Source organism: Mytilus trossulus, chromosome 8 (assembly GCF_036588685.1).
Source record: "Mytilus trossulus isolate FHL-02 chromosome 8, PNRI_Mtr1.1.1.hap1, whole genome shotgun sequence".
NCBI classification, from domain to species: domain Eukaryota; kingdom Metazoa; phylum Mollusca; class Bivalvia; order Mytilida; family Mytilidae; genus Mytilus; species Mytilus trossulus.
Window position 1 is genome coordinate 32,962,261 of NC_086380.1, and position 15,886 is coordinate 32,978,146.

At 30.8% G+C, this 15,886-nt stretch overlaps 1 protein-coding gene across 2 annotated transcripts in view; it reads right to left on the reverse strand.

The window, feature by feature from the left end:
• Window positions 1-10,855: 10,855 nt before the first annotated feature.
• Window positions 10,856-15,886, reverse strand: part of LOC134680843 (NAD(+) hydrolase SARM1-like) — a 33,999-nt gene continuing 28,968 nt past the window's right edge. For both annotated transcript variants that reach the window (XM_063540098.1, XM_063540097.1), the window contains exon 9: window positions 10,856-14,575. In XM_063540098.1, the coding sequence (XP_063396168.1) occupies window positions 14,392-14,575 (184 nt within the window). In that variant the 3' untranslated portion in view covers window positions 10,856-14,391. The remainder of the gene's footprint in view (window positions 14,576-15,886) is intronic.

The following is a 15,886-nucleotide window of genomic DNA, read 5'->3' on the forward strand; positions in this document are numbered from 1 at the left end:
TTTGTGTGTGCACGCAAGCTTTTCACAGTAAAAAAACTATCGCAATTCTTTAAGGGGATCTTTTTTATGCATTGCTATATGACTACAAAGATTTACGACCGTCGTCCGATTCTTAAGTCTACATAAAGTAAGTAATAAATGTCAGATAATAGACATAATTAAAATTACAGTAAAAGCATACGAAGCTCACTGGAATAATTAAGTCTTGGAATCGTGTGCGACTATAGGTTCTAAATATATAGTTCGTTCCATTGAGGGTAATATTGATATTACAAGGAAGAGCCGAGAACGACATAACAAATTTATAGCATATTAATTACTGATGTTGTATTTGACATTTTAGTTCTTGGCATATTTACATGCATCTTTTATGCATTCACTTCAGGATTAAGGAACATTTATTAGGTGTGTTCCTTGTTGAAGGCCATACAATGACTTACTATTGCTTAAATCAACGTTATTTCAAATGTGTTGGATTGTTCTCTCACTGGCAATCATACTACATCTCCTTATTTATATCTAGGAACATATAAAAAGAAGAGGTGGTATGATTGCCAATGAGACAATTCTCCACAAGAGACAGAATGATACAGAAATGAACAACTAAAGGTCACCGTACGGCCTTCAACAAAGAATAAAGCCCATGGTGCTTTAAAAAAAATCTATTCATCTCAATAATTTGTTTGGTTTTACAAAGGACGGAACCTAAATGATTTGTTTGGTTTTGTAATCTGGTAATTCCTTTACCTCTTCAAATTGCAGTTGGAACCAAACTAAAAAGAGGCTAACATTGATTTTAGTTCTCGTCCTTGCATGAATTGTATAGTTCGTTCTTATGTTGTATTGTTATACCACTGTCCCAGGTTAGAGGGAGGGTTCGGATCCCGCTAACATGTTTAACCCCGCCACATTATTTAAGTATTTTAAAAGTATTAGTGGTTGCCGTTTGTTTATGTGTTACATATTTGTTTTTCGTTCATTTTTTTTTATATTAATAAGGCCGTTAGTTTTCTCGTTTTAATTGTTTTACATTTAGGCGAGTGACATTCAGACCTAAAAAATATTTTTAATGCACCTATCTAACACACAGCTATTTTATATATCATTCGAAAGGAAAACATGTGTAGATTCCATTTTTCTCGGTCGTAAAAGTGAAATATGGTGCTTTTTTTTTTTAATTGGGGTCAAAGGTCATTCATAAAAAACTGAAAGAATAACCGTTTTGTAATATTATTGTCTTATTTGGAGCAGCTGGTAATATAGTTATTTAAATTTTACTTAACACGATACTACGATAACGTCTCTCTGGTTCTTAGTTGCATATCGTTCATGGTTTGGCGATAATTGACGTCATTTTGACATTTTCACTCTGCTATAGGTAAAACGGTACTTTCTACAAAAACGACGTATAATAACAAATATTTGACATTAAATGTGTTAATATTTACTGTCATTGATGGTGTACCATGCAAAATGAAAAAATATTATGAAATATTTGTAAGTTGGACGAGTAAAAGGGAGAAAAAACAACGCAATAAAGAGAGTAAAAAGAAGACGTCTTTGTCACATCAACAGTGACAATAGTTTCCTGTTTGTTAACAGCCTACACACCGTGTCAAGATCGGAAATCACTATGTTACATTTTTAATACAACCACAAGCAAAGTTAAAGAGGATACATGAATAAAATTTGAAGTCTGTGCGTCCGTCAGTCCTCACTTGTTTGTGGCTTGTGTCGAGTTAAATCAGGTAACTTATACATGTATACAGATATACAGTTCATCCAAAAACCAATGATTTCAAATATAAAATACATTGCTTTAAACTATAGAACTGATGTTAAACACACTCAGTTCAGAGATATATTATGGGATGGCACGTGGTCCTTCATAAATTAAATCAGTTCATTTTGACATTGACATTGACATTTGAGTCGTCAAGTTTTAAAACATTGTTTGATTCGTGCTTGTCTGGTTTGTGTCCAGTCAATATTTTTTGAACCGTTGAACCTGGGTTTTCCAAACTAAGTATGAATATACATCATATGATAGGGGATGGTCATAAACTAAAATCAGGTCACTGTGATATTGATCCAATCATAATGAAATCCTGCCCGCGACATATATTGCTACAAAACTAAGATTTACCAAACTTCAAATACAGAAGTCGGTTTCACAAAAAAATATAAGACAAGTTTAATCGTAAGTAAACTGAACTATTCATGACTTACTTGCTGTTTATTCTTTAGTTTTCTATGTTGTGTCATGTGTACTATTGTTTTTCTGTTTGTCTTTTTCATTTTTAGCCATGGCGTTGTCAGTTTGTTTTAGATTTATGAGTTGGACTGTCTCTTTGGTATCTTTCGTCCCTCTTTTACGACCAGCTTTAATCGTAAGATTTGTTGACTGACCCCAGATGCAAAATTTGAATGCGGTGATTTACAAACTAAAGTTAGATCCCACGGTGACTTTTATTTTGACATTTGGAATAATTATATAATTTACAAACACTTTAATTCCTTAACGGGTTTTTTTTACGACAGCATTTATTTACACTCTCATTTGTGCAGTCAAAAGGTTTGCAGTTAAATATGCAAGCATTGATTTCCTACCAGTATTGAAAACTTAAGATGTATATAGATATTTATCAACTAAATATGAAGGTGGAATTTGCGGGATTTAATTCTGCTAAACGTATATATAGTTTGTTTTGTCATTCTGGGGGAATTTCTGTGAATAATCTATATGTTATTTATTACAAATAATACAATTTTCAATTTTGTGATTTTTAACAATATTAGACAGTCAAAATTCATATTTTAAAACTAAGCCTGTAAAGCTTTTGCTTTACTGGAACAATTCCTGATACTTCGCTGTTACTGACATAATTCTGTGTAACAGAGGCTTACAATGATTTCAGTACATGTACACGCTCCCTAATGCATATATTTTTCCTTCAAAAGATCAAATTTATCAAATCCTGAAGAAAGTATGACGTATTAAGACCACTTTTTGTCATCCGTACTCATACATGGGTAAACCTACTGCTGCATTGAATTTTGTTTGTTATATAACGCCGTGTCTTTGTTTGCTTGCTTTCACAACATGTAGTTTGAATGATGATGCAAATGTTTGTCGGCATGACACGATGGCAATCGTTTTGGTTGGAAGTCTGATATGTAGCTTGCTCTTGATTAGACGTATACATACTTATTTTTGGTTTCGGACACGTTAGAGTTTTCTTGCAGCACCGATTTGTAGACGTGTCAATATGAATTTTGTTTAATTTGTGATTCTATTGATGATTTACAAAGCGTTAAAAGAGTGTTTCCTTATGAACAAAGATAGATGATGAGCTGGTAGAACCTGTAAGGGCATGAACTGATGATAGAGGAACATATATTTAATAATAAAAACTATACATGCACAATAAACATGGTGCATCGCCAACCATAATTCCCACTGGTTATAGAACTCGTAAAAAGTACACAGTTGTTCCATGTCTAGAATACAACGAAGTGTCAGGCCATCTTTGGCCCTCTGGTATTAGTCCTCTTGAATTGTTAATCCGTATTTTGAATTAGAAGCCTGAAGATATCATATTATACGCCCGGTACCTTTGATAAGTATGATGCTTAAGAGCTTTGTATACCAGAGGCTAAATGATTTGAGGTAAACAACTTTAGTTTATCGTATGGCCTTAAAGCAATAGCCACCACTGTATAATAAGCTATAAAGGTTCTAAAACAAATTTTATTAGATACCCAAGCGCTTGATTCATGCTCTAAACTACAAACAAAAGCAAAAATCTTGAAAAGCAACTAACGACAACCATAAGGAATACCAAATCAATTTGAAAGATACCAGGCAGATGATCGATTGTTTACGTTAGACACGCGTTTCGTCTACATAAGACTCGTCGGTGACGCTCGAACCAAGTAAAGTTTCGAAGAATATTTAAAAACACGTAATCCTTTTTCAAATATGGCTTACCTTAGGTAGAAAATTTATTGCATTTCAAATATCTACGAAGATTTCAAAATCTGTCAACTGAATGAATAGATTTCTCCATGTATTAAAGTATTTGTAGCATGTCAACACAAAGGCTCTTGACGTGGTCCTAGCACATACACCATGCTTCCTCTAAAATACTGACAAAATTGGCATCATCAATAAGTCTACTGTATGCGATGGTTAAAACGGTAAGAACTTTAGAAGGTGTTCATATCTCACGTTCAAGTTCATGGGTAAAATATCAGATTTGACACATTTTTGCATACTTTTAGTTGCAAAACTAAAACATGCATTGATCCAATTAAGAAAGAAGTATTTATCAATACTTATTCATAATCTCTGCCTTTTGTTAGTGCAAATTGACCAAGATTAATAAGATATTGGTTTTTTACCAAGCCTGAAAAAACGTTGACATCTCAGCTTCTATCGTCCTTTGAATTTTTTTTTTAATACTTTGCGTAATATGTGTACCACAAAAAATGCCTTCGTGGTTATTCATACTCTTTTTCGAAGCATTTAGGTTAGTTAACTTGTGGAAAATTAGCAGAGAAAGCGATTTCGGAAATTTGATTGAAAAGGGGGAGTGTGTAAAAATGTATAAAATCCAGAATTATACAGTGATAACGATATGTATTAAACGAGTTAAGCACTTTTGAAGACTACGAACATCATTATTTTGGGTTTCAAGCCGAAAATATCTAAGAAATGAAGAAAAACATGAAAATTGACACCATTTTTATAAAAAAAATCCAAAAATGTTACAAAAATCTTTTATTTTTCGAAAAAATTACTTCTTTCATTTTTGAAAAGTATTTTTTTATACATTGACATGTTAAACGTACATAATTTTTGCATTGTGACAACAGAAAATAAAGCTACATGTTAATTTTTCACGCTTCAACACTATTGGTCATTTTTCAATTTGGAATTATTTCTAGATTTTAAATCAATTTTAATAAAAATTGCACCGTACGATTTTTTTACGACCGACCAAAAATGGAAGTTCGGATATTATACTATACCATATAAAAAATTCAGCTGTGTGTTAGGTGGGTGCATTAAAGTCACTAACTTAGCGTCTTTTCGGAAAATGTCACTCGCCTAATTGTCTTATCGGGGCCTTTTATAGTTGACTAGGCGGTATGGGCTTTGCTCATTGTTGAAGGTCGTACGGCGACATATATTTGTTAATGTCTGTGTCATTTTGGTCTCTTGTGGTCAGTTGTTTCATTGGCAATCATACCAATCTTCTTTTGTATATGAAATACTTGCCGCTGGGTGAATAAACAGACAACAGATTAAACCAATCATTAAAAGACAGGGCACGCTATCGTCGTATTCCATTGTCAGATCGTTAAAACAAGATTAAATAAATTACGCTATTGAATAAGAAGGTGCGCTTTTATAGAAGATATTTTAACTTTTATCTCTAAATTGACAGTGAAGGTCTGTGGATTCAGAACAATGTTAAACGACAAAAGACCTATTTTCCCATTTTGAACTTTCCCATTATGTACAATGTAACAACGTCACGACAGCATCTCTGCATATGAAGTACATTCTCCATTTATTTATTCTATGTTTTTAACGAGTATTTCACTGGAAAAGGGTTGCTGCTTACAAGAAAGTCATTGGACAAAGTGTTCTTCATATTGATATTGAAGTATTCTTTAACAGTTAGTGAGTACACAGTCGCTATCTTGAATTGGCTATCATGATGATATTGAATATCCGTGACACCAATGACCATGACATTTTTCATAACATGTTTTTCTTAAAAATCTGAATAGTTTACGTTCTTGCCAAATCATCAAAAATTCTAAACAGCTCTCGAGCGTTTAATTTAAATTTAACGAACTCTTTATAAAGAACGAGATTTAATACTGTTATCTTTGCAGTTTGATGAGAGTACACGTACTTCATCATTAGGGAGACAATTTTATTACTTTAATTGAAATTTTAAAGTTGACATTTGAGAATTATAAAATGTAATATAATTTTGATGAAGTTTAGGAGTGTTCGGAATCCAATTAACCGGTGTATCAAAATGCCTCAAAATATTTATATAACATATTGGAGATATCTGAAGCCTATGAGGCTGTTAGCAGTTCAAAGTGAGCATCAAACATCAAATACATATTAGTTTATAAATCAATGGAATAGTATTCGTCTAGTAGCCTTATATTGCTAATTTGACTTTAAATATCAACATAAACGTTTATTGTCTCTGGTGCTAATAACAAAGGTCTAACGATATAAAGCAATGTCACGGACTATCCATTATATATTATTCCACTGATACAGTTTATGTAAAAATGCCATATCATGAACCTTATAGGATAATTTTGTATGTCCCATTAGTCATTAAAGTTCTTTTGATGTCATGTTTAGGAAACGAATGAATTAACCGGACTAATCAAGCTTTTGAACTTGACTATATATGTGTTGACATTGCTAGAGTTTTCTTTTATCAGGAGATCAGTAATTTTTTTTAACTAAACGTTGATGTAAATATCCATCCAGCATATTTGTTTTTAGGAAGAATGATCCGTCACTTCTTATATATATATATACATTTTTAAAACGCAATATCTGTCTACATATTACAATGTCAATATCTAGAATGAAACTTCATTGGACTAAACACCAATGTATATCCAGATTTAGAGTAGTATTACTTGATTTATTTCACTTGACTGGACGGGATTTAGCCGGTTCGCTTATCATAACTTCATTTATAGACAGGTATTGCGGGATAAAATCATCAACGAAGTGTCCAGTTATTCGTCCTATATCCCACATTCAATTCTTTTGTATATTCATTTTGGTGACACTGGTACTGTCGGTGATTTGAATCAATAACAATTGTATAAAGACAATCATCGTAATCACATACATTTTCAAATGTCCTTATGCAAATTAAAACGTAAGCTCCGCCCAATCAGTTGAAATAACATTGGTAATATCTGTGTACCCTTTCGGAGCATATTGAGATCGCCCTCGGTTATTGATGGGATTGGTTTTGCTCAGTCTTAAGCTTCTATGTTGTGAATTGTAAAGCATCAATTGCCTTCCATTGTATTTCCTTTGTGCCAAATATTACTCATGAATATGTTTATTTTCGATTCAGTAATATATATATAGCATCATGAATGCTATAGATATATCTATGGTATTGGCATTATAGTATACTTGTCCTATAGGAAAGGGTAGGAAGACTTACCATTCAAGTAATATTGGGAAACAGGTATGCATTTATACAAAAAACTGCTGTTTCAGCCAAGATACTAAAACCAAACCGGTTTGTTCCTTGTGTCTGGCGGAATTGGTAACCGTCGCTTATCAGAGAATGAGAAATCTCTTGTCGTTACTACATAGAAGATTTTAATTTTAAAAGTTGTTGTTTGCGCATACTCATACACTACCAAAAACAAGAGGCGTCAAAAGAGCAGTCTCGTTGTAGTTGTAGTTCACAAAGTTTGCTTTGCTACACGAATATTCAGCCAAACTAGACAAAACATATACATGTACCTTATTCAGGCCTAAAGACGTGTTTTACATTTGGCTTTTTGCTCTAAATACATGTTTATATTGTTTTGTATTTCATTGCTTTGTCTTTTTGTTTGTGGTTTTGATATTTAATTGGTTTTGGGAATAGGGCTGTCTAACAGATTTGAAAACTTTGAGTCATTTTGGTTTATCTAATCCAATATCGCTGTAAAAACTCCATTTTACTATATTTATTTCAAATTCAAGAAATTCATAGAATGACACTCTTTCATGGATTAACATTTGCTTTATATTTTAACACAATTGAATGTAAAAATGGTTTGAATAAAACATTATTAGTATGATGATATTGTGCAATAATACTATCCGTTGAGGTCGTTGATTTTATAGGTTAATGCGTTTTATTAAAAAAACTTAAGTTGGTATCTCATGTAACAATGAATTATTAATTTTTTTATATTATTTGACATTTTATAATTTACACCATTACATACATTCTGTGAAGATGTCAATATCTATAAATAATCATTAAATATGCCGTGTAGGATTTATTGAATTTTAAAGTCAAGCTTTCTGAGATTGATAATCATGATCATTTTTTTAATATTATTTGAATTTAAAAAAACTTTATTTATCTCATAGAATGAACAGAGCTTAAGTATGATATACAATATGTACGACAATTGGGACGGAAATTTTTTAAACAAATACAGGAACATCCATGCCGCTTCCAAAAACCAAAATATAAAATTTATGAGATTCCAAACACTCGAAACGATCCAGAAACAACACGGTCAATCGCATTAACAAGTTGAAGATTCACGTAAAAATATCAAACTCTTGGATTAAACGACTTCAAACAGCCTATCTCCAAGGTCTAAATGACAATATACTTGGACAAAGAAACATATCTAAAACTTCTTCTATTGATATCAAGCTTGTTGATAAAAGACAACGAAAAGGTCTCATGGTAAATATATCAATCGAAATCAACGAATTTAAAAAATCATCGACGGATGAATTAAACAAATGATGATATCCTATCTATATTAAAAAAAAATGGTAGGCATCAATTATTATGTAAACTGGTTCAGATATATGTACTTATTAGTAAATTACATGATATTTACAAGCAGTATGACACAATATCCTTCTTCAACTCACTCTGTGAATATTAGCGTATAATTACAGCTTCTTGCCACCATAGGCTGTTACGACGTATCGACAAACCTGAAAATCACAAACGGCACTTCCCGAAAATTGAATATATACTTACAAAGGTATTGATTTAATCAACTTATCGAGTTTATTTTATGACTTTACCATTCAAAACTGTATTCCTCCCTATTTCGATAATGCAGAACCACCTAATATTTTGTACATACTAGTATACAGTACGTCAGTTACATCAGACGCCAATGTAGAAAAGAATAATCCTTTAACTTGAAACTGTGAATCGTCGGAGTTTAAGACCATGCTTTTGTGGGAAACCTGACTATCGTCCAAGACAGAGATGTTATAAAAAGGACCAAACCAGCGTCCTATATCTAAAATAGATTGGAAACAGTGTCGTCTGTTCACGAAAGATGATCTTTTTTCGTTTAGTGAAAATTGGTGTAAACGGGAAAAATCTGATAAAATAAAAATGTTGTTGATATTCGAATATCATATTTGTAAATAATTCAGAAATAAATAAAAGTGTAAACAAAACTCCTATTTTCAGAATAAGAAATTAACTGAAATAACTTTCGAAGCGGTTTGTTTTTAAACTGGCCGACAAAGCAGCCAACAAAATAGTGATGGTATGCCGTTAATACTACAGTGTCGTTCTTTATTTATGATCATTCAAGTCCAAGATGCATACAGTAAACATCATCTAGAAAATGCCGGTACGAAGACTGGAATATGACAGTCGTTATCCAATCGTATGATGTGTTTGAGCTTTTGATTTTGCCATTTGATTAGGGACTTCCCTTTTTGAATCATCCTCGGAGTTTAGTTTCTTGTGATTTTACTTTTTTTTCCATAACCACATAACAGCTTAAGGTCTATTTTGAACATTTGAAGTTCCTTGTAAGTGTTGTTTATCCAAACAATCAAAACTCCAATTACAGATTGTTTCATATCAGCCTCTAGTAAGTGTTCTATAACTAATCTTTCAGTGCCTTTAACTAGTTCCTTAATTACTGTCAAAGAACTTATCATAACTTTTGTAATAACATATATGAAAATAGTGGAATTAACTATTGTTGGTGTGCAAAAAGTATTTGGATTTTTTTTTTGTCCTTTTGATTCTGTTGACAGTTTTGACTTTTCAACTCTTTACACTACACTTCCACAAATCTTATCAAAACAAGTTTTCCTACTTAAAATTAAATGGTCGTTTGGGAAATTTGACTGCAACATTTTTGCTGCAACTATTTAAAGCTTTCTTTTCTAATGATAAAGGTAATTATGCTAGATATAGTTACTGTAGGTGTGATGAGATGATTGAAGCTGGTATCCCGCTAAATGTTTAACCCTGCCACTTTGGTATATGTATGTGGCTTTCCCAAGTATGTTTTTCAGTGGTTGTTGTCTGTTTCTGGGATACATATTTGTTTTTCGTTAATGTTTTGTACATTGATTAGGCCGTGGGTTTCTTGAATGATTGGTTTTACATTTGTGATTTGGGGGCCTTTTATAGCTGAGAATGCAGTATGTACTTTGCTCATTGATCAAGACCGTACTGTTGCAAAATATATTCCTTTTCCTTGCCGCATCTCTTATCTATCTATGTGCCTGATTTATCTGTCACATGAAGTCATGTAAACCACTACCAAACAATCAATTTTTGACTCAACCTACTTAATAAGAAATATCCTATATAGTAAGACGACAATACCTAATTAATCTTTATCTACTATTTTTCAGATTCGAAATTAGCAAGTATTTGTATTTGAATCAAGATTACCCTTTTTACACCATGATAGCTTTTTTTCAAAACATATGCTTACTTGATGGGAACAAAAATGTGTCATTATTACACGGATGCCCTACTTGCACTATTATTTTCTATGTTCAGTGGACCGTAAAATTTGGAAAGATCACATCATTGGGAACATGTGTACTAAGTTTCATGTTGATTGGAAAAACAACATTGAACTAAAACCTTTAACATGAAGCCGCATACACGGACGACCGAAAAAAAAATGGACCCTCAGAACGAAAACCATAATGAATGTAAGTGGGGCATAACAATAGTAAGGTATGTAATACATAAATTGTACAAACAAATTCATAAAAGTTAAAAGTAATGGTGGCTACATACAAAAAAAAAAAGAAAAGAAAGCAACAATCTAAATTTTTATTAAATGCCTAAAATACTTTTCATACATAACACCCCTAAAGAAAAGTTTATGAAATTTCAACAATTTTTTTAAATTAATATATTAAAAAATGTGACAAACCAACAACTTTCATAATGTTCCCAACCATGTAATAAATTTAAGCACCTGAAATAAATATATATATAAAACAAAAACGCAAAGGTACAAACTGAAAAGAAAAAAAAAAAAAAATTTATAATAATAATATGGCACTTTTCCCTATAAAATACAACCTTTATATTTGTGTTTTTTTTTTACGGTTTTTCGTTTTTGTTTCGAAAAAAATGTAATCTTAAATCTTTACAATTCTTCATTAATGGTCAATTTAATGACATTATTAAACTACTTAAGAATTATTATGATTTGAATGAAACACTATGTATGTTAATTACAGGCCCACACAACTATGGGACTGTTTTAAATTAGGGTTGAGACAAAGTTGACCTAATAGGGTTTCCACTGTTCTGTTTACAGACATTTGGTTATTAATGCTATCAAACGTTTTATCATGTTGGCTTTCTCAACTTTTATTCCGATTGTACTCTATGAAGGTAGTACAAGAAACATGTGCCTAAAACGAAAAACCTACCAACTCTTTCCAAAAAAACATTTGCAGGGTTTCTGAGTGAAAATCATAGAGTTCAATATAAGTTGACGCTGGGGACTTGACTAAATATTTGTGTTATTAGGTTAAGGTTAAGATAAAGAAAATACAGTTAGAAAACGGTTTCTTTGATATACTGTAATAGGGTTTCTCCAATTTTTTTTATCCATAATAAGAACATATAATTTTATGATATTTGTACACACAAAACAAACTACGTTTTTTAAAAAAGAAAAAAAAGGTAAAAGAATTAAAAATATGCACCAACTGTAAATACTCCTTCGGAAAGTTACCTCATAAAACATCATTCATAATGGGTTAATACGATGACATTTGTGTTAGATTATGAATACTTATGTATCATGACCTATGCTATTCATCACTAGCCAAACAAACATACCAATTTTATTCTATTAACAAAACTGACTTTACTGATTTTTGGTAGAGAGATAGATCAAAAATTTGTTTTCGTACAATCCTTAATTCTCCTTAAATTAGAAATTACATTCCAAATAAAAATGATCACAATATTTGATTTTACCTTTAACCTAAAAAAATAGGAGCTTAATATGAATGATCTTATTCAAACTAAATCTGTGTCTATGAAGTAATCCATTTTTACCTTAAATGCTGCATTCATTTGATAATATGGTATATGTAGATATAGAACTAAAATATAAACTTGCATGTATAAATAATGTATAAAATTTGAATAAGCAAAAGTTAAAATCATTTCCAGATATAGGAAAACAGATAGACTTGCACTCCAACAAAAAGTCACAACTAACTACTGGGTACTATTGTTTAAATGTAAATGAGCATGTCCTTCAAATTATTTCCTTTTATAAGTTTGATTTATTTTATAGTACAAGACACTGCTTCTTAGTCTTGATATTCGGAAATATATCAAATGTTTACAATGTATGGGATATATTTCTTGGCACCACAGATCGTTTTGGGTACCATGCTACTTTGAAAGAATATGTTTATCATTTAAAATTTTGTTTATAAAGATACTTTATGATAAAACTTCAAGAAGGAAACAAAACAGTTTTTAAACATAAGTAATCATTTTGCTATTCATATGAAAGTGAGCCATGACTTCCTGTCCATGACCTCATGCCCTGTGAGTTTCTGTCCTATATCTATTTTATAATCACAGTCTTAATTTACAAGTACGAGTATATTGATATTTTGTAAAATATTTCAGTTATAAAAGAAAATAGAATAAAATCTTTATATTATAAAATATATAAATCTAAAATTATGCCTTTCAAGTGATATAATTTGTCTACCGTATTATATACTGATATAATTGAGCTACTGTCTGCCTGACCAGTATCAATAAGTGAATACAAGACTTTAGTCTTAATCAGATACTAATTTGGGAGTCTGTTTTTGTTCACCTGTGATGCTCCATGATGTATTATTTGTGTTTAAAATTATGTTAGCCATCTTAAAAGACTTGCAAATGCCCTCTTTCGAAATCCAAAAGGTGAAATACTAAAAAAAAAATGCAAAAAACTACTTGCCAAAATGCATACATTGTATGTCAGTTAAACAATCATGAATGTCATGTAAAAGCTACACAATGGTTAAAAAAAATGTTTGAAATGTCACAATGGTTTAAAAAATGTTTTAAACATTTCAAAGAATAACGAATTAATGTTAAGAAAACAAAAAACTACTACATAACATATTTAACATCTGTTTCTTAGGTTGTAATTCCAGTCATTTGAACAAATGTTATCTACTTTTCTAAAACAAGAAATTCTTTTAAATAATACATGGCAAAGAAATAAACTAACAATAATCAAAAGTATAAATTATTAAAAAATGAAATGTAAATCATCATTTTTATAAAATCAACATTAATCTTACTTACTAAATCCGATAACTAATTGAACATTATATTGTGACAATTGGTTTCAAATTAATAATACAAAACTTAACAGAAGACAAACGACATACAATTATGATTCTTTCTTAATCCAGATTTTAAAGCTTTTATTGTTCAATTTGTTACATACGGCTTAGCATTTACTATTCTCACAATTGAAAAATAATCATTCTCACTGAGCAACAAAGGCTATTCTTATGAGTATTTGGCAACTTTGTATGGAACAGAAATTAAAAAAATTAACAATTCATGAGGTATCATATTAGCACCAATTCAAAAATCATATTAACCTGCAATAATGGTAAACATTTGCAATATGTTTACATAAAAAAAACCAATTGCATATAAAATATACATTTGTATGCAAATCCGTATCAAATTGCACTTATTTACTGACTTAAATTTAAAAAAAAACATGTCTTAAAACCACATAAGTGTAACTATCATATTAAGAAAATATAGCATTCAAACTGCCTGTTTGAAATAAGCTGTTGATTAAAGCAAATCAATGGATTTACACTTTTTAAATTAATTTACTGATTGGGAGTTTTATATTATATATACATGTAAAAACTAGTGTCCCTAATGCACACACTAGGCAGACTATTTTAACTACAACCAGAGCAATATTTCGACAATGTATACAAATTTAACACATTGTAATTTAGCATATCATGAACACCTAATACTGATTACAAACTACTTCAGGATTTTCCTATTTTCCGTGTTTGACTCTACTCGTCTAACTCATATTTAATTGTATTCAATAATGACAAAACAGAACATATTTCTAATTAGATTTGCATACAAAAAATTATCAAGTTCATTATCAAAAATGCAATTCTATACTGTATTTTAATTTCAACTGGCAATTACTAAAATATGTAAAAACTTTAACAAAGTCATAACTCACTATTTCAATATAATAAAAAAGACTAGTTTAAATATATCATATATCCCTCATAAAATTAACATGGCTTTTCCAAAAACTGCACCCCTACTGCATGCTTCCGTCTAAGGAGCTCCGGTGACTACTTCTTCCTGGGGAATTTCGACTGTCTCCTTGGATGGACCCCTGGATAGATCCTTGTGACGGTATTTTATCCATATGTGGAATCTTCTCTCCTAGTAGAAATTTTTCAACCTTGTCAACACATGCATCTTGGTAGTCATGGACCCACCTGTAGTATATAAAATGTTTGCATTAAGATTATTATTTTACATGAGTGAACAGACGGTATATTTATGAAATATTTATAATTTTTATTCTAGTTGATTGAAAATCTGCTAAAATTTGATATACTAGTATAGTAATTTCTTAAAATTGTCTTCAATAATCATAAGTTGAAGTCCACATTGCTACACTGTCTTCAATCAAATGTCCATTATTAACAACAACAAAAAAAATTGTGCATATAACATGTATAATGTTCTGAAACGAACAAAAATAATTTGATGATTATTTTTGTTTTCTATTCAACCGTGTATTCTGTACAGGCAAATTTTATATTCGATCTTAATTATAATCTTTTAACATTATATTATTTTTGTTCTAACGATTTTCTTTACTGTTCCCATAAAGACATGATGAGTTGGATATAACTTATTTGCTTCTATTTTCAAACCTTGAAATGAATATCGTCGTAGTTTTCATTATGAATCATTTCATTCATGATTCGATACAAGATAGATTCTATACGAATAGTAGTTCTTAACAATTAATTAAATCATATATTCTATAAAAGGCACACTTGCTTGACGATGTATTTTTGTTAATATATGTTACATCTCATCTCCTTTTCGTTTTTGACTTCAGAATACTTCTTTGATTTTCAGTTCATGAGCACCAGAATCTAACTCGACTATTGGTTGGGTCTGTTTGCTAATAAAACTAATTTTGGAATCATGTACTATATAAATCCAATTTTCATTTGTGTTTGTAGTCTTTTTAGTTTTTTCTATCGGTCATGGTATTGCTAGTCGTTTGACGAACGATAGAGATAGGTAAACATAAAAATAAAAGACTTTGTACGCACAGAACCGCGTTTCGTATACAAAAGACTAAAATAGAAAGTAAAATATGTGGTGTTTACATCTCTGACCTATGCTTATGCAAACATAAATCTAACAAGGAGTTGCAAGAGGCCTTCTCAAGTGCATAGATATTGATGAAATAACCCATACGCAGTAGATAAAATATAAATTCAAAATATCGTAATCGGTACGACTACATGTTAGACATGAAAATTTATAACACAATACAACTCATGTTTATGATCAAGATTATAAACTACAAAAAGTTAACAGGCTTGAGATTTTGAACGCCTGACACAATTTTTTGTCTAACAAGTCGATGGATGGCGCTCAAGTATTAAAAACATACATATTCTAACCTGTTCAAACCGACCAACAAATTGTTTGTTTGAGTTTTTCCATTTGTTAATTGGTTAATTCGAAAAAGTAACGTTAGAAATATTAACCATTAACCACAA